We start from the raw sequence: 27,420 nt of genomic DNA on the forward strand, positions 1-27,420 counted from the left end.
TTACACTTAACCTCATGATCCTGAACGTTGAATCTGAAGCTACACCAATCTTGCCCGCCATGTCAGTATTCCCAGTAAAAGGGGAATTATGTGTAAGAAAGAATGGTTCCATACACATGGGCCATAGTAAATGCACCACTGTAATAAAATTCAGTGATCAAGGCAAGTCTACATTTAGAGCTTCTCGTCATTCCTACTTTATATGTGGCCAGACCGCATATCTGCGTCTACCTTTAGATTGGGATGGTACTTGTTACATAGCATTCCTTCTACCACCTGTTTTCCTAGCTCCTCCTGATTATCATAGAAATACCCATTTAGTACACAATAGACAGCAGAGAGATCTCCCAATTGTCGATTATACTGAAACAGCATGGGAAAAATACACAGATTTCAATAAAGGTTTCTTTCCCTATATAGGTACAGTTACTAATAGTAAGCTGATACGTAGATTAACCAGAACCCTTGAAGCAGTAGTGAACGAAACTATTTCCGCCTTAGGCAATCTAACAGAAGAGCAGTCTGCTATGCGGATTGTTGTGCTTCAAAATCGTCTTGTCCTTCACGTCATCCTGGCCGATAGGGGCGGAGCTTGTAGGGTCATCGGATCAAGTTGTTGCATTTTCATACCAGAAAATTCGCCGTCAGTATATAAAGCCATAACCCGCCTTCATAAGATTGTAAGCCAGATACACCAGAGTCCAGGCACCTGGACTTGGTCCGGTTGGTTCTGGGGCGTGTTGTCAGCCTGGGGATGGAGAATCCTATCCTTCCTAGGTATTGGCTTTCTCATACTATTCAGTTGCTGCTTATGTCTACAATGTGGGCCAGCGATTTGTGGTCTGTGTGCCACCTCGTGTATCCCACATCCAAGTTTTCGCTCAAGATCCCGAAAGAAGAAAGAAGAACAAATGATGCTATATGAACAGATCGATGGATTGATGAAGATCGATATCTCCTAAGGGTCCGAAGGGGACAAGGAGGGAATGAGGAAATATGAATTCTGTGATCAGTTATGTCCCCTATCGTAGACCCCAACGGCTCCATGTGCATGCTATAAGTACATGTATGTTCCCTCCTGCTCCAGTTCTGAAGACGCAAATATATGTGCGTCCACCGTCAACATGTCCTCTTTCAGATCCACCATGAATGGGTCAGATATTCCATTCCTAAGTATGAAAGGCCACCGACTTTATGTGGTTCACTTTCCACATTTTTACAGATTCAGGCGAGTAGGCCCGAATTCTGTCATCAAGCCTTTTCTGCCTTCTGCCTCTGAAAGCTCCAGTCTGAGCCTACATCTGTGTCCATGAACTTTGTCCTACTCCCTGAGCGGCTAACGGTGCCTGATCCAGCCCGTCGCCTGCCAAAAACTGTATTTCACCTTCAAGATTATCTCCTCCGCTCCTCATCCGATGCATTCCTGTCTAGTAGTTTAGGTAAACATTCCTCCAGCTACCGTGCACAGGGCCAGGCCTCGCTGCCCTCATGCAAGTAATTCATAGCCCCGTTACCATGGAATATTCCTACTCCCTCGCATCTAGTGTAGACACTTAGACGCTTGTACACGCACTAACAGTCAGTATAGTCAGTATAGAATAAGATTCTATCCTAAGAGACCTCTCTTTTTGGATAACACAGTTCTTTAAACATAGGATATTAGATATGATTTGGGATTAGGTTGACATAACCCCAGACTTCTGTCTCCACATGTAGAGCTAAATGTCAAGTCCCCTTCACCCTCTAGTTGCACGTCAATCACACGTCATGCGGCTGCGCGCGCATCTCTGCCAAATATTTCTGCTGACATTGCAGGATTCTCTTATGGATCCACCCACTTGTGACATCATGTATGATGACGTTTATCAAATTACGCCCATGTATACGCCTCTATTAGCTACGTATGCACAGTTTATCTGTATTATCAGCTGTTACGCCTCTTGCATCTGTTACACTGTAATGTATTTTCTATAAAACTGCCTATCTGTCAATAATATATGCCCTTCCTTCCTGAACTTTCGTGGTGAAGGAATAGAATGCCTACAATTCGAAATGTATTCCTTTGTATAGGAATAAAGCCTTTTAAAACCTCTAATACCACGGATTCTGCCTCTTATATTTACTGAGTTATTCTTAATAGACTTTACCGCATAAAAAATAGTACCGGTAACGAAATATTTACCACACTTGTGAAATCTATTGTATTAAATATAAATCTTAATAGGTCTTTGCATCCCACCCTCGCTTTTCATTGCACACCTTCTATCGTGTATGGGGTAACATCTCTCACCCTGTACACTCATACAATTCTCATTCTGCAATGAACACACATGAATCACCATGCATTCAGGCACTTTTACCCTGCACTCAGACACTTATCAACCTTCATTCACTCACCACTCAACCCTGCACAGAGAGCACTCACACCTTTCTCCTTGCACGCATACACTGCTCCCACATCTCTTATTATTATTCCCATAGGTGAAACCTAGTGCATTTGAACAGTGCTTGCTTATTTAGCCATCTGATTCGCAAATACGGAACAGTTTTATTTTGGTGCCTGTGGCTATTTTCTGCCCAGTCCAACCCTGGAGGAAAAGGGAACGGCTCAGTAGCAGTGTGCAGTTGTCTGGCCATCAGAACAAAAAAATCCGGGAGCAGGAGGGGGAAGATACAGTTGCCATATCCAAATAAAAATAAAGAAAAAACACAAAGAAGCGGCTGGGAGGAAGGGAGGAAGATGAAATAATAGGGATCCAAGGCCTGGTTGCACTGCGCAGTGTCTGGGCTCTCAGTAAACTAAAACTAAGTTAATAATTAAAAATTACAGACACGGCTGAGAGCAAGGAAAGCAATGCACTCCCACTGCGTGCTGCAAACAAAATGTAATGAAGAAGTCTCTGCCATTCAGTACTGGAGGAATCTTAGTCAAACAAACAGAAACTGGTAGAATGAATGCTCCAGGGGTGGGACAAGATTAGGAAGGAACGCATCACATACTGAGAAGAGAACTGAGAGAGACAAGAAAAGCATCCAATCACGAGCAAAGGGCTGACCCTAGGACCAGTCTGTGCATATAGGTTTCTAGGCACCACTGGGCATCAAGCATAACAATGTGGTGCTTGATAGTCAGACTTAAGTGAATATCTAAAATAGCTACAGTAACAATACCAATGTGTTTGTACAACGCTTTGAGACTCTGATTATTTGCTTCTGAATACAATTATTTTTTAGTATTATAAATATACATAATTCAAGGAGTTGCCAGAGAAACTTAAATTTAATTGTCCATCTAAAAGTTCGAATGTGCAGAACCAACAGGGAGGAAAGATGCTGCGAATTTCCACAGTGAGGTTACCTTGAATCAAGTTTGTAGCAGTTAACTGGCATTTTCTAAGTAGATTTATTTTGTAATTTGGGAGGTTATATGCTTGCAACTGGCTCCAATCAAGCGCTAACGATAATCGAAATTGGCACAAGTGCAGCTCCAGTTTAATTCACCTACAGAGTTAGACCGTTTCATTCATACCAGGAGTCTTCTGGCCTCCTCTAAGGCCTCTCCTTGACACTATGCAGAGACCACGGGGTGCCAAACGTCATCCAGGCATAGCTAGACGTGGTCTCTGCCATTCTGACCCTTGAGGTACGACTGCTGCTTTTTTATGCTTTCATCTCATGAGGCCCCATTCTAGGTGTGTATAAGTGCGTATGTGTGGGCAAGCCTAGAGCATGAGGGATCTAAGCGGGTAAACAACTGGAAAGTTTCAATACTCCTCCAATCAAGAGATTTTTCAAACCTTGACAAGTTGATTCTTCTTCTTCTATGGGGCTAGTCAGTTAAGGGCCGAGAATAAGAAAACAGGAGGCCTTTACCTTCCTTGCACCTTGAAGGTATTGTATAAAAATAGCTCATGTGGCAAGTTTGTTCAAAGTATTTACTACAGCGTTAATACCAACATTGGTTCGATTGGTTTCAACAGACTCCAGTGTACCTTCAGACCTGGACTGGAAAGTGACCAGCGATTGTTCAGTAAATGGGAAACCACTATGGTGAAGTCTTGGATATGGCTAACATACTGATGATTTTGAGAGCTTGGTAGGACTAAGGAGGAAATGGTGGTCTAGCAGGAAGTTTCACGATAGGCTACCTGTTTCTGCATCCGAAGCATTTGCTGCTATACATAAAAAAAGCTGTTAGAGCAATATAAAAGAAATGTTTAGGGGATATAGTTGACATATTATATTGTTCTGCCACATCATTCAAAGTTTCATATTGCTATAGACTTTATACTTCATTTGCAGAAACACATTAATAACATGGCCTAAAATACAAACCATCAACTCATTCTTACCCCTTGGGCCAAACCTTGTCGATCTGAACAGAACCTTAAAATATGGTACTCTCGGAATTAGAGCACACCGATGGCCACCTCTTTGGCATTTCAACAATTCACAATACCCGTCTGAAAGCTACCCTGCATGAAGCAGCTCATTGCGTGTTAATGATTAACCAGTTTTGAGTATATCACTTCTGTACTCACTTCTTGAGGTGAGGGCAGAGCTTCACTTAAACGTATGTTCTTAGTACAGAGTATTAATGATGTTCCATGCATAGAGGTGATGAAGTCGACGTAGCCGAGTAGTGTCTTTGTAAGTTATTTATTAAGTCCATAACATCAGTGGTAGCACCCCCACCAGGAGCAGGCTGCCTGCTGCTCAGCCCATTTTCAACTGTCAACACTCACACCAGGCACCCAAGCATTCCACTCATGTCCATCACACCAACATTCCACACAGAACACTGGCTGAGCAGCTAGGAACCAAGTAACAGGGAACATTATAAACACAACAGGAAGATACCACATACAGACACTCTTGGACTCTGATTGCTCATATTACCTAGCAAAGACACTGAAGATCTCCGATCTTTTTGCCCAGTGATGCTGGTCTGACACTCTCTTAGTTGATATACCTCTTTTCATTAAAATAAATACCTTGAAGAAGTCGTTCTCTGGATGTGGACTCAAAGTCTGGAATTCCATTATTCCCATTACGTCCTTGTCTGCTTTCAAGGAAGAGCTTAACCATTCCGGCTAAATTTTCACTTATTCCACTCGTGCCTCTAACTGCCCGCTCTTTCTTGGTTTTATCATAATGTATATGATCCTCTCGCTATTTGATGCAACATTTATCATACATGTAAATTATTTTTAATCTAGTAATCCTTGTTTTGTATTTGAAACTGGACTCTTCACTGTTCACATTGTTGCTTCAATTTTTGCAGTTAAACACAACACTTTGTTCTATGTAAAACAGTCTGTAACTCTTGGGCTTTGTATGTGCTGTATATAACACTCTGTAAATGAAAAACTTAAAACTACAATCAAACGAAAACTTGTTTCATATGTTTTTAATTTCATTTGTAAGAGATCAACAATCTGCTGGATACAGGACAGAACTTTACTCTAAAGGGCAGTGTCCTGCACTGACAAGCCTGAGCACTTCTCAAGGGGAATGGTTAACCTTAGACTCCCACTAAAAGATGTTCCATTCTTTGACTTACCAGACAAAGATATCTAAGGCAGTGATGAACTGGGTTGAAAAATGTTTCCTTCTTTCTCCCTTACTTGCCGGCTGATATTTGGTTCAAGTATCTTACAAAATGGTGTCTATCAAAGAGAGGGCTCCAATACGGTTTTAGGTGAAGGTTGTACTTTACTTTGCTGTGCTGAGTAGCAGGCCCAGTTATCCAAATAGTAAATAATCCTGTTGTACTGATGTGCTTGAGGGCGAAGCACAGCTCTTAGGATCTTGGATGCTGATATTTATGTTTCAGGAATGTAGTAATTCTATACTAAGCCTATTACACCGGACCTCCACCAAATTCACCATAGCTCTAGCGTCCCTTCGCCCACCACAGCTGTCACGTGTCTCTGTTGAATGTGGATGCGGTAGGTTCCTCATAAAGTTCACTGGCCAGCACAGCCTCTTCTCCATGTATCTGAACACACTCCTCTACTATCTGAAGTGTCTTATGCAGCCGCCTGTCCAAAGCCAGGAGATGAGGTTCAGTGAGAACAGGCGCCAATTGGTCCTGGAGCAGCGATTCCCTCATGATGTCACTCAGCTGGTAGTCTGGCAAGGACAGGAGCTGTAGGCGCTTCCACGTTGCCTTCTTTATCCTAAAGAATGAATGTACAGTTATAATGTTATTTGAAAAATCTTAAAGACTTAATCCTAATGCATGCCACCAACCAGCAAATATTTGGACCTATGCCTTCCATAATGTCAAGGGGTTGACAATGAATATATATTCTCTTTGTCTCATTGCAGAAAGGAAAGTAATAGGTGTCAAAGAGCACATGGAAGTCAACAAAACAGCAGTTTGCCCAAAGTGTATGTTCTCTTACAGGGAAATACACTATTTTGAGCCTATTGTACTCCCCCACAAACGCTCTGCTTCCTGCAGTTTCCTATTAGACAAAAAATGGGTTGGCTGGATAGATGCATATGGAAGGTGGTTGATCAATACTTTTGCCCTGACATTTGGAGATATGAATAGCCAGAACGGTGTCTAGACTCCCGTTAGACATGGGGCTGTGTCATTTACCCCATAAAGTGGCTTCAGGCAGAATGTGCATAGAGCTTAATAACATAAGCAACCTCATGTTTAGGGGAAGCCTTGGAAAACTAACAGAAAAAACAGACTGCACAAGTTGTCTTAAATTCATATTGTGGCTTGTTGTACTAGTTCTCCCATTGCCTGAAGATTAACTCTTTGTGTTGTGACAGTGGGTTATCCATTGTGTATTTCTTGTAGACATAAGAGGCAAATTCGGAATATCTGCACAACTTCGCTAATAACTGTTGCACTTTATAGGCCTCTCTGTGGTCCTAGAGGACTTCTGGGGAGCAGGTGAGAGTTCTTCATTGGAAGCTACCTTTGTAATTTCCGTCTTCGATCCTACGACATAAAGACCATGACTGCGATTGCAGAAGAGCAATGAAAATCTGCTTCTACTATGAGTAATGCTACTTGGCAAGCGGTTCAGATTGCACAAGGTGGTACTGGTGCTCTGGGTTTCCTTTGGAGCCATACTATGTTGTTATGGGTACTGGTACAATACACAATAACCTTGGAAATTACTGTGTTTGGCAGCAGAGGAAGCCACACCCTGAAAATGGGCAAACCAGTATATTTTCAAAATAAAATGGACTGGTTTGTGATCTCACCTTCTTGCATAAGGCGCTAAATGGTGGTTGACTAAATGCAAATGCAAACATCTAATCTTCATGGAACAGAGCTTCATGTTTTTAATAGCAAATCACCCAATCAAAATAGTTGCACCAAAAGAAATATTCACAAAGCAAGATTCTCTAACTGACAAACAAAGGGCTTCCTGGTGCAGAAGTAAATCAAAAGAAAAAGATCACATGACAGCCAGGGTATTGCAATATGTAAGATTATTGTTTCATCTTTACGTTAGTTTACAGAGCCACGTGTAGAGCAGGAGGCATTCAAGATAGCAACACTGAGTTTTTGGATCAACACCACGAAGGGCACCCTTTGGGTTCACAATCATTGGAAATAGACAGAATTTTAAGCTTTTACAAAATGTCAGGTGTTGTGCTAGTTATCTGAGGGCACTATGTAAAGGGTTACAGAGATTGGCCACCTAAAATAGAATACTACTGCAAATAGTAGGCGTGACCATCACAACCTGAGTGTAGCTTTCTCAGAGACATAAACTGGTTGCCCTTTGATAGAGAAGGTCAGAACATGACTATGGCTTCCCTTTGATCAGAAAGGGTCATCAAGTGGGCTACTGCAATCTTTACAATCTCACGCATGGTTCTCACATGCACTGAAATTTGTTTCTCTAGATATACCTTCTCATTTAAGAGGATGTGCCAGTTTTGGCTCAAAGGCACTGTAAAGATGTAGTTGCTTGTATCATCTGACCAAAACTTCCTAAACAGTGAGAGTGCTTTTCCATGACTATTATCTCGGTTTTATCGAGATTGAGGCTACAGCCATTGGTGCCCATCCAGTGGTCGACAAAAAGAAGACGTGAAAGGAAGTTGTAAATTGGTGGGTCAAGTTGTTTTTATCCAGGCAAAGCAAAATGTTGGGTGATAAGCATGGGATAAAATGGAAAACACAGATTAGAAACAGTAGAGGTGACAGAGAAAATGCTTGAGTGACATCAGCACTTCATATTAAAATACAAAAAGTGGTTAAGTCTCCAAGTGGCTCATAGCCAAACAAAAAGATGCTAGTGACTTCTAATGAGCCAAAGACTAAAGCAGGGTATGCTGCTGACAGATCTAGATAACTCGAAGAATCAGGTCATCATCACCCTCAGCATCATTTGGCATCCTTAGGGCACCCAGTCATAAAACAGAAGAGGTTTGGTGGAACAAAAAAGGGAAATTCCTCTTACAAGAGAAACAAAATATCACAAATTGAGAGCAAAACATCAATAGGGTGTACAGCACTAGTTTTAATAAATGTAAGGGTTGTTGTGGAAAGACAAAACGTTGATGGATATGATCTGGGGTTTCTAATTTAATGCGGGCAATTTACATTACCAATGGCTGTGATTAATTCAGTCATTTCACCCGTCACCGTATTTGCTTATCCAAAGGAGTTTACACCCAGGATGTAGAAGCAATTTCACAACTTTTTTTGGTCTTGGACTTCTATTGTGTGTAGCATTTTTGTCATTAGAGAGGTCACCCTGAATGAGCTATCCTCTCTGATGCTGTTTTCATTAGTGTTGGAACCACGTCGGAAATATGATTGCAGCTCTGGCTTTCCCTGCTCTTTAAATAAGGCAGTGAAATGAAAAGGAGTGTCAGTGCAACATATGCCTTTTTAGGTCGAGCATTCGAGACCTCTTGTATATACGTTAGTATATACTTATATATTAGAATATATTTATATGTGTATTAGAATATACTTATATGTGTATGTACTTTGTGGGCTCTGGAGATTAGCCCTAGGACTTGTCTGCTTCCGCCTAGGGACTTTTTTTTCTGTTCAACTGCCTCTATTTAACTGTCTTAATATAAAAGGACCAGTAGAGTTCAGGAAAATACCAGAATTGCTTTCTGCTGAGGGGCTTTCTGTTTTCTTAATTTTTCTGGCAACTGCCTCTATTTAATTTTCTTGAGAGAAAACGATCAGCAGAGGTCAGGAAAATACCAGAATCTCTTTAGCATTCTCTAGATTCCAGTCCATAGAAATTGTCTTCCACAAGCACCTGTAGACAATAATATCTTTTTTTAAATCTTGTATTTTCAGTGACATGACCACTGAAGGCCCTGATTTTATATTAAAAACAGAGCTTTGGACTATACCGTTTCCCACTGAAATGCAATATTTCTCTCCAAGTGTTCCCATACCTGGTGGGTCACGCAGTTTGGTGCTTACTTTCCACCATGTTAAAGAACAGTAGATGTTTCAACACCCAGGTTAATGTGCTGCATAGCTAAATACATATAAGGTCTCAAAGGCGAGACCGATTGCATTGCAAATGCTTGTTTGGTAGGTATCCTGTTACTGTCTTCCTCTAAATTAGGTCCCAAGCCTTTGAGATCTGGTAAGCCAGCACAGCGAGCATGGCTACAGTCCATTAAGGAGAACATAAGATCCTTACTACTTGCACATTACTGTACTTTGAAAAAACTGCTTCAGACCTTCAACCTGATCTACTGGATAAAGCAACCTGTACCTTCTGAGTGGCAGTTAAATAGCAACACATTGCAGCTGCCCTTTAGGTTTGGAAACAGCAATCCATCTTTACTTAAAGTTGATGGTGGAAACTCTCCCTTAATGACAATATAATGCGTGAAGTGTCGGGCGTTCCGGTGGAGTGCAAGAAATTAATGTTAGGCTGGATTTTCTAATTTTTAAAATGTTTTATAATGTATTTCTGTATCTACAATGCCTGTTACGTTCTCATCTGCTAAGTGGTACAACGCCCCATGTCATGGCTCAGGGATACTAGGACCCTGCAGGATAGAGTACTCCCAGGTCTTGAGTAAGGATACTGGACACCACTTCCTGTGTGGGCATTGGTAGAGGCAGGAAGCAAGGTGAACAAAGAACACTTGACTGCAGGCTAAGGCAGGGCTAGAGACAAATGCCCCCATATGTAGAGGAACGAAGGAGACAGAGAGGGATTAGGACAATAAAGGACATATTTAGTACCCATACCTGGATCTGGGTGTTATGTCCATGCACACAACACTATGCTCCCTTGGTGGGAAGTGTGAGTATGACTAAAGCAGAGGCATATGAAAAATAAGTAGAGGTGATCCTGTTTAGATTGCAAGCCACAAGCTGAATTACTGGAAGGGCTGACAGTTTTTCACCCTTCCAACACTGAAACAACCCAAAATGTCCTGTTCCTCAATGAGACCTGGCTCAACCCCACTTCCGTACCCGAAATCGCCACTGCAATATCTGAAGGATACAAGATCACCCACCGTGACTGAATCAGCAAGTCTGGTGGAGGGATCGGCATCCTACACAAGGAATCCATCCAATGCACCACTACAAATGACAACTTCACCCCAAGAAGCCAAGGAACACCTCAGCTTCCGACTCCAAAAAGATAGCAAAACCACCATCAGGAGCACTCTCGCCTGCCATCCTCGAGGACCACTTCTAGCCTTCTGCAACTCCATCGCCAACTTCATTACCACCCCCCACCCCCTTGCCATAGACTCCAACAACTAAATTTTTACGGGTTAAATCAACTTCCATCTCAACGACCACAATGACATCAGCAGTACCAACCTCCTCAACAGCATGAACAACATATGACTCACCCAATTCATCCACGATCCCACACACACCACAGGCTAGACCCCATCTTTACCTCGAGCGACTACATCAGGAACAGCCACACAACAGAACTCACCTGGACCGACCACTCCATCGTCCACTTCAACATAACCAGCTCATGGACGTCCACCCTCAGTCTTCCCAATGCCCCCACTGTAGCTGGAACAAAGTCTCAAATGACATATTGATGAACACCCTCAACACCACCCACCCCACCATCTCCAACACCCTAGGCCAGAACATCAGAAATGTAAACAATTTGATCACCAACTGCTTCCACTCCCATCTGCAAAACAACCCACAGAAGGTCCACCATGCAGGCTAGCTGGCACACTAAAGACTTCAGAACCACTAAACGACACTGTAAACAACTGAAAAAGAGATGGCGCACCAGCAAGAGACATATCTAACACGACCACCTTCAAGACAGCCCTCAACCTCTACCACAGACAGTTGAGAGAATAGAAGAAAAAGGCCTCAGTCTCACATATCGAATCAAGCTTCAATAACAGCAAAGAACTCTTCAAGATAGTCAAAGAATACTCCAACCCTTCAGCTGCAACAAACATGATTACCCCCTCACAGGAACTCTGCGACAACCTTGCAAATTTTTTCCACAACAAGATTGGCAACATCTGCAGAAACTTCGAACCCCAAACCAAGGCCAGTAACTTCTTCATGCAATACAACGACCAGGCTACCACCACAGACATCCAACTAACTGAATGGAGGCAGCTTGCCCCACAGGACAATGCGTCCATCATGAACTTGGTCAACTCAGGGGCCCAAACCGACCAATGCCCTCACCACATCTTCAAACTAGGCAAGCCAGAAGCAGCCACGCACTCACCAATTTATTCAACACCTAAATTGCAATGGCCACCTTCCCCGAGGACTGGAAACATGCAGAAGTCAACGCCCTACAAAAGTAACTAATAGCAAACTTCAGAAGACTGAACAACTACTGACCAATCTCCCTGCTCCCCTTCCTGGTCAAAGTATTAGAAAAAGCCATCAACTAACAACTCTCCTCATATCTGGAATGGAACGTCCTACTTGACTCCTCCCAATCTGGATTCCACAGCAACCACAGCACTGAGACAGCCCTCGTCGCGGCTACCAATGACATCCAGCCCTACATGACAGAGGAGAGACTGCTGCTCTGATCTTCCTAGACCTCTCTGCAGCCTTCGATATGGTCTCCCACCACACACTCATCACAGGCTGCACAACATAGGCATCCAAGGAGCCACTCTCAGATGGATCGCCTCTTTCGGAAAAACGCAAAAAGTCTGCCTTCCCCCTTCACCTCTGAACTAGGGCCAGACTGGCAGTAGCGAGCATCGGGCATTTGCCCCGTGGGGCGGAAGGGTGGGGCTGGTTTTGGACTGGAGGCAGCCATTTTTGGTACAAGGGGCTGGTTTTGCAGCAGTGCTGCAATATTGTCCCCCTGTACCAAAAGCAGCAGCACCCCCTCCCCCACCCCGCGGCCGGTCTTATTTAATTGCAAGAGCCAGTTTGCGTTACCAGTCTGTCACTGCTCCGAACCCAAGGAAATCATCTGTGGAGTACCCCAAGAATCCTTGTTCAGCGCCACCCTCTTCAACACTTATGACACCTCTGGTCTGCATCGCCAAAACCCACGGACTCAACATCATATCTTACGCCAACGACACACAATTCATTCTTTCCCACTCCGAACACACCACCAACTCGAACTTCCACAACTGCATGACAGACATTGCCAACTGGATGAAGGACAACTGCCTGAAGCTCAACATGGACAAGAAGGTACTGATTTTCGGAAACAAAAGCTCACCATGGAATGCATCCTGGTGGCCCTGAGAACACAGACCTACTCCTACCCCATTGACTACGCTAGGAACCTATGCATCATCCTGGACAACAAGCTAACCTTGACAACACAAGTCAACTCTGTCTCCTCCTCCTGCTTCTTCATCCTTCACATGCTTCGTAAAATATTCAAATGACTACGCTAAAACTCGAGACGAGCATCCCTCAGGCCCTCATGTCCACCTGACTGGACTACTGCAACACTCTCTACACATGGATCGCAGCTCACCTCCTTCTCCTCCTCCATTTACAGACCATACAGAATGCAGCAGCCAGACAACTGCACTGGCTCTCTGTATAGAAAAGATGCCAGTTCAAGCTCCTGACCCATACATACAAGGCCTTCCTTAACTGCGGTGCTGCCTAATTGAACCACTGCCTGAACTTCCATCAGTCCACCTGACACTTCTGCTCCGCATCACTTTCTCTAACTTTCACCCCCCTCTTCTGACCTGGCAGATGCAGAGGTTACTCCTTCTCCTACCTAGCAGCGAAGACATGGATCGAGCAGCCCTTTCATCTAACCTCCCCATCTCTTCCAGAGTTCTGAAAGTCCCTGAAGAACTGGCTATTCAGCTAATTAACTAGACCCTGCCAGCGCCTGGATACCCGCACGGGTGACAAGAAGCGCTTTGCAAATCTACTGATTGATATAAGCGCCAAGGGGCTCTTCACTTCCAGCTGTAAATAGGAGCTATTCTTGCCTTATCATCATTAGAGGTGCTTCAGATCCTCTCTTATTTCCCAATTGGCAGCACTGTGCTGCTTTTGATGTCACTGGAGATGAGGGAGCCATAGAACAAATGCCATGTTTGTGATTTCTTTGAAGAATTGGTGTAGAGAACAATACCATTTTCATAGGAGTTCACATAGGCCATGATGGTAAATCATTGTTTAATGCCCAGGTGGCACATTTACAGTATTCGAATGAGCCATTTGCTTTGGCATGAATGATGATGTTGGAGTGCTGCTCCGAGCCTACAGACGGAACAAATTTCTTAGAAAGGGGCTGCACATCACCTGATGAAGTGCCACGGGTGACAGCTTATCTGAATATTGCAGCCTTTTATTTATGGATTAATAAACTGGATGCTGGAGAAGATTGCAATTTCAGTCACCTAATGCGCAAGAGGCTATTGAATACTCAGAGCTAGGAGCACAGTCTGATGTTCTATGCATTTAAAGTGAACAAGGGAAAGTCTGAAAGTGTCACGCTCAGAATAATAATAAACATATTGTTTTTAGACAGGGCTTCATACCACAGTTTTGCGCCCTCTAAGCACTGTTAACAGTAGATGTTACTACTTACCAATTTAATGGTACACCGTTAAGGACTTCGGTAGGATATGAGCCTGAGCTGGTCTTGCCAGTATTTTAACCTGTGACCTACAGGTCAGAGTAATTGTCAGCAGCATATGTTTAACTCACAGGCCTTTTGGCAGTCTCCTGAAGGTGTATGTAAGGGACACACTCTGTTGTCCATGGGGAAAGGGCTCCCTGGACACCGAAGGCAGCAAAATACCAAACCATTACACAGAAATACACAAGTTCAATGGTCTTTCTTACTGGCTCATGCAACTCAGCCTTTCTCTCATTCAAATGGCTCTCCACACATTAGGGTAAGTAAGGGAGACCTTTAGATCTGATTTCAAAAGGCGAAAGGTCCCTATGGGATATATGACTCATAGGACGGGTAGACAAGACCACTCTACAATGAAACAAAATGACTGAGAGGAAGCGGGAAAACTGAAAGATCATGTGAGAGAGCATGTGTAAGTGTGTGTGTGTGAGAGAGAGACAACGGCTAATTTTGAGAATGGCGATAAATGTTTGATCCCTTTGGAAACAGCATATGTTCCCCGACTACCAAGATAGCTATGGTCATTGCTGGTTTAAATACATAGGCTTGCAACCATTATTTTCCTGCAGCCAGAGAGACAGCTAATGGTGCTATCTTTTAGAGATAATAAAGACCAGAGTATAGGTCATTGGGGGGAGTGAGTGTTTGTGCATTATCCTGGGTGTGCCTCTGTGTGTGTGCCTTTATTCAATGTCCTGCTCCCAGAGACCGAGGGGAGGCGCTAGTATATTGTAACATGATGTATTGCGGCTATGTCCTAGAATTACTTTGAGAGATCCTCAAGGCACATTTCCAGGAGGCTTCTCAGCACACCTGAACTCAGCCTCTTAGACCTCTCCTGATGTAGTACATGCAAGTCAGTGCAAAATAATCCACATTACAAAAGGCGCTTCTTTTGAGAAAGGCACCACAAGTTTGGTTCACCCATGTTTATTGTTGTGACCCACTATAAAACAGTACATTTCTGCTGAGTGCCCCATGTAAAATGTTTGTTAGTTTTGTGAGTGTGTGGACTGCAGGGTGTGCCATGTGCCTTGACCAGCTCCTTGGTCCCTCATGAAGACGTTTGTCAATAGATTGAGTGCTGTATCTCCTGAATTTCATATTAAGGCTGTGGGATTTCAACAGTAATAAGTTTAGCTTTAGGAGCTAGAACATATATGTTCTCAGGTGAAGAGTGCAGAATAGCCACTGGATTGGAAGTAAGCACCATAACGTTAAGGGTTTGTGGGCATTTACCCACTGTATCAATGGTTCCCCCACCCCTCCACCTACATCTGGTGCTAAGAAAGTAAATATTTAGTGAGAAACTCTTGAGTATCTCAACATTTCGTAGGTACATTGTCAAGAAATTTCTTCCCAAGAATTTGTTTTTCAATTTCAAGAAATAAGTTAGCAAAAGTTGGATGTGTCCGTGCACATTTCTGGCAAACTTCCTCTTGTAGATTCTGTAACTTGCTCCCCAGTCCTCGTAGATGCAAATAATCCTGCCATACACGGAGCTTGGTATTACACGTCCTAATTTCTCAGCTTGTACCCGTTAACTGAACATTCTGCATCATGATTTCTATCACCCATGCACCCACTTCACTGTTCTGTGGAGACCATCAGCAACACAATGGGTCCTGTAATCTCTAACTAACAGACACTACATCTCCCCCTTTGTTAAGTAAAAAGAACCAATAATACGTATGTACATTACAACTCTTCAATAATAAGTTTTGGTGCTCAAGTCAATCACCTAGATCTGGTCATGTGAGGCTGCGTAGATACCGGAGAAGTGTACATGACTGGCAGTGGTGACAGAGACATTGGTACAGTCATTGGGCTCTCTGGATTCTCAGGTGGACACGTCTCACGCCTGAACTCTGGAGTTGGTGAAAGTCGAGACAGGTGCTTGAAATGCGAAGAATCTTGCGAAATGGACTTTCCAGGATGGTGAGCATTCACCATGTGTCCTTTATCAGTCACACCCCTCAGTGGGTCAGCATCAAAAGGAGCATCAGACTTGTGGTTTCGTTTCTGCCTGACAGTAACTTGGTCTCTTCTTTTGAACAGAGTGCTCCGAGCACACCAGTATCTATCCGAATGGGTCTTCATTTTGTGTTTGAGAGACAAGAAAGTAGTGCAAAGTTTATCAATGTCAATAGATCTCTCACTGGTCCAATGTGGCACTTTAGTTCCTATGGGTCTCCCAAACATTAAGGTGGCAGGGCTTTCACCCATGATAGACTGGGGAGTTGACATGTATGCACAAAGCGTAGACTGAGAACTGATTTGAGTTCAAGTTTTTCCAGCACAGTGTGCTGAACGGCCTTCTTGAGGGTGTTCATAAATCTTGCAACACCATTCACCTATGGCCAGAGAGGTGGGTTTTTCTGATGCTTGACATTTAGATGAGTGAGAAAATCTTTAAATTCTTGCCTATTGAAAGGCGGGCCATTTTCAGATTTCACAATCGAAGGAACACCCCAGATTGAAAACATACTTTCTAGTCTCTCAATGACTCTATCATGAGTAGTTGACAACAGATCTACCAAAATGGGAAAATGGGAATATTCATCAACAATTACTACTAGATGATATCCATTGTCAAGGAGTTCAAAGAAATCAATTGCAATCTTCTCCCATGCATGCTTTGGAAGATCAAAATGTTTAATGGATGCGTGGCTGTTTTGGATGACAAGCAGTTGCACAAATGACATGCCTTTAACATTTTCAACCCCATAATCAAGACAAGGGGAACACACTCGGCACCGTAGAGCTCGTTTAAGAGCAACAACTCTATGATGTCCCTCTTGAGCCAGTTCAACGACTTGTTGTCTCAGATACTTGGGTATGACAATTCTCAACCCTCATAAGATGAGGCCTTCTGGGGTAACCGAAAGCTCTTCCTGCACATTTTTGAATTTCTGATATTCAAGGTCATCATGAAGAGTATGAGTATGTTTTCGCCACGATTGATGTGTAATAATGTCTTTGAGTTTCAGCAAATCTCTGTCAGTGCTTGTGGCAGAGATGATTTGTTCCACCAATATGGTAACTGGAGTGCTGGATTTCACAATGAAGTTAACATAAGCATCAGCTGCTTTAGAATTAGGGCCATAACACTGTATTGGCAGTTGTGAGAAGTAGTCAGCGGGGTTTCAATCTTTTCCTGGATGATGTACAACTGTATAATCATATTCCTGCAATCGCAACACCCACCTCCCAATGCGAAGGGGCACTTTGGCTTCAGGATTGCCGAAAATGGTGAGCAAGGACTGGGTGGATGAGTCAAAAAGGTAGTAATGTACCTGCAATTCTCTTCTAGTTGGAACTGGTGGTTCCCTTTATTCAAATCAAGGTGCGAAAAGACTCCATTCATCTGCGTAATCAAGTCAGCAATTTGAGGACCTGGATGTCGTTCTCTTTCCATCGTCTTGTTCACTTGGTGTATATCAACACAGATGCTCAGCTCCTCCACTATACATTTGATAAGATACCTGAGCTTAGTTGATCAGAGCACAAATTCCTTAGGAACCTCGTGATGCTGCCTCAAAGTACCCCGCTCACTCCCCTAAGGCTTGCTGTGGGCAGGCGATATAGCGAGGCTTCGCCTCCTGCTTTTCTGAGCTCGCATCCGGAGGACCCCGGAGCTTCTGCCCCACTCTATGTGGTCAACATGTTTCTTGCCTTAATGTCTGACTGATCAAGCGGCACTTCTTAAGGACCAAATATTGTTTCTTAAATCTACACAACGTGGTATGTGGGTCAACTAACCTTAGATTACCATGCAAAATATCTAAAGAAAAAAGTACCTAAAGATGTGATGGACGACCTAAAGGCTGAAGTAGCCGATTATTGACCGCGTTACAAGCAGTAGACCTTCCCCACGCCACCTGAAGAATTGCCGCTTTATCAGTCAGACAATAAGGCAAAAAACATGTTGACCACATAGAGTAGAGCGCAGCACCCTGACACATAGAATCAGGTAGTCGCCACTCTTATCTTTTTAATCAAATAGGAAACCAGTCATAAAAAAAATCCTTTATTTGGACTTCCTTACCTGTTTTAATCTAACACCTTCACTTCACTTCGTCTACACCCTTTAGGCCCCTTACACCCACAGCACCATACGGCAAGGAATAAAATATCTCTGCCAAAGAGACCCTCATAGGGTGCCCGTCGGGTATTGCAGCGCCGACCCGACGAGGTGCAAGCCCTATGATGAAGCATAACACCCAGCTGGCGGGGTGTGTGAGAGCCCTAATTCCGAAAGGAGGGAACCCCCTTTCCCTCTCTCCGCAATAGGATAACCTACCATTCCTGTTGTGACACAGTCTCTCCTTCTTTTATTGTCCCGCTCAGGAACTGCATATCCTTTTGGTAGTGTTATCTCCACAAACAGTCCAGACTATTGGAACCCTCCCTAGATCTTATCCAGATCCTTCAGGATAGGATGTTATATATCCAATTCAGGTTTGGCACTCTCCCGGGGGTGAGGTAACAGCCAAGTGGCATCCAAATGACCCAACCCCGAGCATTTGCCTAGGATGCAAGGCGCACCAGTAGAGTCCGTTGCTCATGCGCTGTTTGCATGCCTGGCCTATGCGCAGCCTATGTCTAAATGGTTAAAACCAATCTGCTGGCAATTGGGCAGACAGAACCATTGGGAAGCTCTAAAATCGGATCCCAGACCATCCTCTGTCTGTGGAGTGGCTAAATTCCTAAGCCACATGTGGGGTATTAGGAGGAGGCCCTAATGAGAGAACCATAGTCACAGTAGGTCGGCCTTCTGGTCTAGCTGCCCTAGGGTTTATCAGTTTTTATACCCACAACATTCTTGATTCCTTAGACGCAATGCACAATCACTTTACTGTAATCAATTGCCTCACAGTTTTTCCATGAGAGGGTCCAAAAGGAAAACAATGCGATCACTGGATATGAAGATCAAATTAGCACATTTTAACTGCTGTAACATCACAATGGTTCTTCTTTCTTATTGAGATCGTTATAAGCACATTTTAACCTCCTAAATAACTTGCTAGTTGTTTTTATCTCTTATTCCTAATTCTTTTATTGCTGTAATTTAAAACCTAATGAATTCTAACCTGTCTGTAAGAATGAGTTTGTACGATGAATTGTTCCCCATTGGTTCATTTTGAAAGGACACGGTACCTTTCCATTGGATTACATTTTGGATCGCCTTCCACCGGAGGTGTAGATTGTAGTAGCATTGTACGTCTTAAGTAATTATTGTACGCCGTTTTAACACAAGAACTTATTATAGGAAGTATGTCACATACTGTTGTGGAAGGAAGAACTTGTATGCCTATTGTGACATGTGTTCTATGTACTGTCTATTCTTATCTTCTTATTTGTATTTTAACTGGTGCTTTTTTTCTTGCTTTTACGGCACAAGATGTCGAAATAAAGCTTATACTACTACTATCCTTTTTCAGCACTACCACTATGGGTGATGCCCATGGTGTCGGACCAGTGGATTGCTCAATGATGTTGTGCTTTAAGAGTGTCTCAAGTTGTTTCCCAACAGCCTCTCGCAAATGAAATCCAATTCCATGATGCCGTTGAGGAACAAGACGAACGTCTCATGTATGTAGAGATGCACTTTCGTGGTATTAAGTCTGGGGAACAACCTTTACAACGCAACTTTTACAACGCACTACCATTACAACAAAACTGTTACAACGCAAATGCATTGACAACGCATGCCATTACAACGCAAGTCTTTACATCGACTTGCACTAGATGGCGTGCTAACATTAAAAATAGTGTAGTTTACTATCCAAACACCTTCCCTACTGTTACGTGGACTGGAGTTAGAATAGTAAATTACACTTTTTTAATGTTAGCACGCCATCTAGTGCAAGTCGATGTAAAGACTTGCGTTGTAAAGACTTGCGTTGTCACTGCATTTGCATTGTAAAAATTTCGTTGTAACAGCATGCGTTGTAAAAGCATGCGTTGTAACATCATACATCCATTAAGTCTTCGAAGTCCATGAAACAAGGATGGAAACTGATTCATTATCCCATGATCGGCAATGACATTGTAGTTTACAGAAATCAGCCCTAGGTCAGCACCAATACTGAAACTGAGTAAACATGGACTCAATGAAGTGCCTGGCAAAACATGAATTTGTGCTTGTACTTTCATCTTTTTATGCTTCACAGTTGCTATGAATGAACCTTGACTTTGCAGTGGCATCGAAGTAGCCCACGTATACACTTTGGTTTTCGATGGGTTTAAAGGGGCCACTGGAGACAGTTCATTGTACTTTTCCACTGGCATAATGTTTATCAATGCGCAACAGTCTATGATAAAAGGTATCGAGCACCAATTCACTTTCAGTGTGATCTTGGGACAGTGTCCAAATGAATTTCACAGTTTCCCTTGTTGAACTAGTTTTGACTGCCATTCTTCCTTGCACAAAGCTAATTCTACATGTGCACGTCATCCAGAAGTCAACATTGACATTGCACATCCATCTTCCTCACTTTCGCTTGACAATGATGGTGACAAACGTTTAGACGAGGAAATTTGAAGACAATCAACATCGTTCAGTTTCTACTTGCCTCACCTGATGTGGTCGCTTGTCCATGTGGGCGTTCTGGCATCCATGTTGTTTCCTCGACGTGACACACTGGATCTTTCCTCCATTTTGTTTTCTTGATGTAATGCACTTGATCTTTCCCTCACTTTGCAAACCGTTACAAAATGGTTCTCTTTCTCTCATCCTTTGTATATCTGTCCAATTGCAGGACATATATGTGGAAAGAAAAATCCACATTGACAACACAACTTCTTTTTCTTTGGAGACATTACTTTATGTCCTTCTACCTTGTATTTCGATGTGCTTTCACTCTCAGGTCTGATTTATTTGGGCCGTTTCGGTCCATGTTAGCTGCTTGTCTTTCATCTATTACTTCCACTCTGGCAGCCATGAGTACTTGCTCCAAGCTGAGCGTCTCTTTTAGCATTCGTGGTCTGACGGAATCGGATAAACGACCATCTGTTTCCCTGAGATGTATGGCCTCTTCATCGTTGAACTCACAGAACTTGCAATGCTTGATGAGCGAATCAAATCTTTCTACAAACTCTTCCATCGTTTCGCCATCTCTCTTTCTTTCCTGAATGAAAATGTACCTTTCATAGTCAACATTCAGTTTCCGATTGAACTTGATGTTTTACTCCTCTTTGATTTGACAGAATGTCACTTTATCACCTTGTGGTATTTTCTTTATCACTTCTTTTAGTCCATCACCTGCTGAATTCTTTAGATATTTAATGATATTTTTTGTTTTTTGCTTCTTCCAGCGCTTCAATGAAATCATCGAAGGCAGTCCATCTGTCGCCAATATTTTGCTTTTTGGCAGTATCTAAAGGAAGTGGTGGTTTTAGGAATGCAGCAGCATCATTACTTGTAGAACTTCCTGCTCCCGGGAGTGGAGCGGCTACAGCAGTGTCTGCTACCTGCTTGGACCAGCACCATCGTCAAACCCTAGCTGTGTGCTGACATTTGAGTAATCGCGCCCGATCTCTGATTGTGAGGCACTGTGTTCTTCTTTGGCGGTATCAGCTTGGTTTCTTGTACATGTTATTCACCCTTCTCATCTCTTTTCATTGTACCTGGTTCCACGGCCTTTAGCGTTTCTTTGCGTCAGAAATATTTCCGCTTTTGACACTTTCTTGCACTTGGCTATCACTGCCTTTAGCGCTTCGCTGTACCTAGTTTTTACTGCCTTTTGCATTGTCGTACTGTATGAATGATGATTCTGCTTTGCCTTGTGGCACGGTACCACTTGCCTCGACATTACCAGCAAATTTCTAGCCGACAACAAACACAATTTTATAAGGCCTTCAATTTCTGCACAGGCCTTGCACTAGCTGGAGTGCCGCTTTGACGCCACATAAGCCAACCGTTGATTTTCTCTTTGACTGAGGCACACCTGGCATGCACAAACAGTTTGCTGGACCACTACAAACTCTCCGGAAGAGCAATCCCAATCCCTGTTCTTCAGGTCGCAGGGTTTACATAATCCTCCATCTTGTCACCAGTTGTAGCATCCTCCTCAGCCCAGGTATATGTAAATGATCACGCCACACATGAAGCTTGCTATTACACATCTTTATTCCTCAGCGAGTAACCTTTAACTGAACATTTTACGTCATGAATTCTATCACCTACACCTCACACCTATGTCACTGGCCTAGGGAGTCTGTCAGGAACCAAAAGGATGCTGTCATCTTTAACTTACAAGATACTATAGATTGTTAGCCTTGTGAACAATCTGCAGAAGTACAAGAAGTCAGTCATTCACTAAAATCATTCAAGAAAGAGTAGATTCCCTTCTTCTTTAAAATAAGTTAGTTAATTGATTCTAGAGAATAGACATAGAACTAGTTGCTGTGTGCGCCAATATCTACATTAGGAGGCATTAAGGGTCATATTTGTTAAATAGGCATGATTTCTAACTTACAGGCAGCACTGATAGAGGGGTGCTAAAATGGTGATTTCATCTTGCGAATGCCGTCCAAACCTAGAAGAGACAAATTCAAAAGTGTATTTTTTACATGAGACTTAATGACTTGTGATTAACTTGTTTCTAGTATTGGCAGATAAAAAACTAAGGAATAGTAAGATCCCAGAATTGGGTCAAGTGGAAGCCCATGCATATGTCATTCGGCAGCATGCAATTTAGGCACAGGAGTGTTGACAACTTTAACGACTTAGGCCACATCTCCTCCAGAGCTTATACATGGTAAAAAGCACATGGAACATAAACATTAGCAAGGGATGTGTACAGATGTTCTAGTACACATCAATTATGTTGTGTCAGATGAATGCAGTTCTGTAGTCTAGTGTTTGTCCCCTGGCTGCTTGTTTTTCCTTAACTTTGTTCACTTCTATTAACTTTAATATAGTCTCCTCCCTATTTTGTTTATGCTCATTTTTCTTTTCTCCTCGCTATGAACTCTGATTCTTAAAGTTTCACACTCCATTCTCTCAGTTTTACATATCCCCACTTCCAAATTCCTATGACATTCACCCTCATTTACGTTCCTATGCTGATGACTTTAAGGAGCTTGCATTCCTTTTGCAGAAGCAGTCTTCCTGACTTTATGCTTCCACATGCCTGACGATAAGCTTCTGTCTATTCTTGAATCTTCCATTCCCTACACGTTGAAGATTCAGTCCTCTGTCTTCAATATTCTGTCCTACATTTGAGCTTGTACCCAGTTTTTAAGCTGCAACTCTCCTTTGGCTTCATCCATCCCTGACTTATGTTTTACTTCACCTTTAATGTTATATGTCATGTCCTCCTGTGTTTAAGCTTTATGTCCCTGTCTTTAACCTTCTGTAACAATCTTTAAGCTTCTATCCTGTCTATAATCTCTGACACCATTGTCTATTAAGCTTCTAATCCTTATAGGCAATATTCTTCCCCACCTTTAAGCTTATATTTAATTTTCCTTTAAACTTCCAACCTCCCTATACCTTTTACCATACCAGATATCTTTGGGGTTCTATTCTCCATCTTTAAGCTTCTGTCGTCATGCTTTCATAATATCCCATCTTCCAATTGGTAAGCTTCTATCACATCATTACACTTAGCTTCTATGCTATCTTGGATCCTCCCTTTTATAACCTTCCATCTCCAATATTTAGCATTCTTTCCGTCTCTTTGAATCCTCCCTTTATAACCGTACTTCTCTAGTATTCAACATTCAACACTGTCCCTTTAAGCTTTTACACTCCTTTTGGACTTCTTGATCTGTCATGAAGCCTTTATTTATGGTTTTTAACATTTTATCCGGCAGTTTTTGTGCTTATGGCATTTTATCCTGCTGTCATTAAGTTTTTTGCTCTCTGTTTTTATGTTTGTTGGAAGTGGAGGACCCTGTCGCTTAGCGCTGCCACCAAATGCTGGAGGCGGGCGCCCTTGACCCCTCGCTTCAACTTTAGGCTAAGTAAGGACACCATCTGAGATAGCCCTGCTCACCCCCTTAGTAGCTTGGTACGAGCAGCCAGGCTTATCTCCAAGGCACGAGTGTTCAGTATGTGCAACCACGCTCACAATAACCCCATGATGTCCTCACAAATAGACTCCACACGAGTATTGATAAAATAAGTATAATCCTTAAATAAAAAATTATACGATTCGACCACACGACACAAAAGCAACATAAGAATGGGTAGTATTCTTTCCGGTGGGTTGGTAGGTTCTAATCCCAACCACCGCATCTAACCAACAGTTAAGCTCTTCTCTAACCGTTTCCCAAAGGGTTAGACCAGTCGTATTGCTAGAAACACACATGTTGCAAAAGGAAACAATACTGCAATGCGTAATGATATTCTCTTATACTGTGCAACAGAGAAATAATGCCATACGTAGCGCCACTGTCATGTATCTGCAATTGAAGGAATAATGCAATGCGTATCACCACCAGCATGCCCTGTACCAAGAAGAAACAAAGCAATGTGTCAAGCTACAATCCTGTACGGTTCAATTAAGAAATAATACACTGCACCACGTTATACTCAGATACTGTGCACTGACGAAATCATACAATGCGCCACGTTACAATCAGATAATATGCAAGGGAGAAATAACGTAGTGCGTAGCGCACCAAGCATAAAGTTTTTTAGGCACAAATGAGGTCAAGCGTCATACGACAGTTCGATAGTTCATTAGCAGCAATAATTCAAAGTGTAATACAACAGTTTTACGTGCTCCAGTAACAGTGCCCCCGTTATGGATCAAATGATGACACACAAAGTACTGCTTCCCAATCCGGCCCCAGTACTGCCCCGTCCTGGGTCAGCATGGGCCGGGATCTGAGCCAAAGCAATGGCTCACGCAGCTGACTGAGCGGGACGCTGAGAGAGTATCCCTCTGAGCCCGCACCCCACCCCAGGTGTTGATCCACATTACCTGGGGGTGGCGCGATCCCACTCTCCTCCCCGATGTCAGCGATTTGGGCCTTGATCCAGAACTCCGTCACAGGCTTTGGCGGACTTGGGCCGGCGGCTCCGCTCTTCCGTGGCTGCCGGTTCAGGCTGCTACTGATGAACTCTGAGGGCCCCAATGACTTGGCCCTCGCTCCAGCGGTCTCAGTCTACACGAGACCCGCCCTCAGCACTGTGGAGACTTTACTTCAGTTCGGTGCACAACTTAACCCGGCACTCCTCACCAGCACCTCAGGTTGCACTTCGACACGTACACTGCACGTCCAAGACTTGCCTCTTCTCTGGTGCTTGCGATGATCCGGAGCTCTTCACCAACGGTCCGCTTGCATCTCAACACGCACTCTTGCGCGTCTGAGTCTCACCTCTTCTCCCGGTGCACACGATGTCCAGGCGCTCTTCCCTAATGGCCTGGCTGCACAACGACACACACCCTTGCATGTCGGAGACTAACTTCTTCTTTGGGTGCCTAAGAAGGCCCAGGCGCTCCTCACCAACACCCGGGCTGCATCACGACACATACCCAGCGCGTCCAAGACTCACTTCTTCCGCTGGTGCACACGGTGTCCAGGCGCTCCTCACCAACGCCCTGGCTGCACCACGACATGAACACTGGGCGTCAGAGTCTCGCTTCTTCCTTTGGTGCAGAAGAGGCCCAGGCGCTCTTCACTAGCACCCGGGCTGCACCACGACACGCACCCTTGTGCGTCCGAGTTTGGGTTCGTCTCCCTGTGCACACCACGACCAGATGCTCCTCACCAACGTCTTGGCCTGCACCACGACACGCACTCTGGGTGTCTTAGACTTAGCTTACTCCTGCATGCCAACGTTCACAAGGCACAACTTCTGAGGGTCTCAAGCGGCACAAAGCACACCGCGTTGCTTGGGACTTCTCCAGAAACTTTTATGATCCTGTATTTCGAAACAGGGAGCCAGCTCACCTTGGGGTTATAAGACACAGCACAAAGCACAGTCTTCTTCAAGCAGGGGGACCCAGCGCCTCCAAGCACAGTCCCAACAGCCTCTTCCTTAGTTAGAACAGCAAACTGCAGACCAGCCCCAGATCACGAAGCAAGGATTGGTCTATCCACCACAGTCTCTTCAGTTGTTCCTTCTTTAGCAGATGTTCCTCTTGACCGCAGAATGGGTCCAAGCCTTTTCAGTCACAATCCATATCTGTTTTATTCCAACGTTCAGGGGTTTCAGCTCTCATAGTTATACCCCTTAATGTCTTTGAAGTTTGTATGTGCTCAGTTGTCCCTGACCCCTCCCTAAATCAGTTCTGGGTGTCTCCCTCCCAGTGTCACATCTCTCTCTTTGATACTGGGGATCTGGATACTTAATCATTCAGCAGGAGATGGGTCAATTGGTTTATAGCACCAGCCCAGGCCTTTTCACCTCCCGGGCTTCTGCTTCCCCTACTCTTCAGATGCAGGGCAGCCTGGTGCTATCTCAACCCCTCCCTGGGTCATCGACCTTTCCCAGCTCCTCTCACCTTTCAATTCCAGTCAGACAATCCACATTTCAGAAACACACAGAGATGCTCAGAGCACAAAAATCAGCCACTTTCTAAAAGAGTGGTTTACAAACACACAGTGACAAAACCACCTTTACAGAAAGATGCATTATGACACTGTGAGTTCACACATACCAAACTTCACCTCTCCATTATAAACTGACAGGAAACTAGGCTACCAAACACAACACCCAGCCTGCCCCATTCTGTCCTACGGGAAGAATGGCCTTTCAGCAGTGAAAAACGAAATGGAGAGTTTTTCGCTGCCAGAACATAACACACACCTCAGTTTATGTTCTGCCTTTTACCTACACTGCACCCTGCCCAGTGGTTACCTTGGACCTACCACAGGGGTGCCCCATGTGCATATAAAAGGGAAAGTCAGGCCTGACAAGTGGTTGCACTTGTCAGGACAACATACTAATTTAGCATTCTGCACGCAGACCCTACACTGAAGGCCTGAGTTCCCTTCTCTGTGCGCGTTTGCATTACTAGCCCCTGCACACACAGTGCACATCACTAGGGAATTTTACTAGTAAGACAAACATACCAATCATGGCCAACCAATCACTATATATTTTACATAGGGAACTACTGTACTTTGACACTGATTAGCACTGGCAAAGTACCCAAAGCATCTAAATTGGCATCTCTAGGTCCGGAAAATGGTCTGGGGGAACGCAAAAAGTTTAGGGAACTTTCACCAAAAAGGCCAAGTCCTACAATGTTTTTATGTCCTCATATCTTTGAGGTGATAGCCTTATGTCTAAATTATAAATTGCATGCAAACTTTTCATTATGAGGAATCGTTCACATAAGTAAATAATGGTGGAATGTGCATTTGCACCACTAGTTTAAGATCA

The 27,420-nt window shown here is 43.6% G+C and overlaps 1 protein-coding gene across 2 annotated transcripts in view; it reads right to left on the minus strand.

The window, feature by feature from the left end:
• Positions 1–5,394: 5,394 nt before the first annotated feature.
• Positions 5,395–27,420, minus strand: part of FAM20A (FAM20A golgi associated secretory pathway pseudokinase) — a 267,701-nt gene continuing 245,675 nt past the window's right edge. Inside the window, exons 10-11 of one of the 2 annotated variants that reach the window (XM_085617304.1) lie at positions 22,553–22,612; positions 5,395–6,182 (exon numbers count right to left, since the gene is read on the minus strand). In XM_085617304.1, coding sequence (XP_085473430.1) covers positions 5,924–6,182; positions 22,553–22,612 — 319 coding nt within the window. In that variant the 3' untranslated portion in view covers positions 5,395–5,923. The remainder of the gene's footprint in view (positions 6,183–22,552; positions 22,613–27,420) is intronic. The other variant, XM_085617305.1, reaches the window with a different exon arrangement.

This window comes from Triturus cristatus, chromosome 7 (genome assembly GCF_964204655.1).
Source record: "Triturus cristatus chromosome 7, aTriCri1.1, whole genome shotgun sequence".
NCBI lineage: Eukaryota > Metazoa > Chordata > Amphibia > Caudata > Salamandridae > Triturus > Triturus cristatus.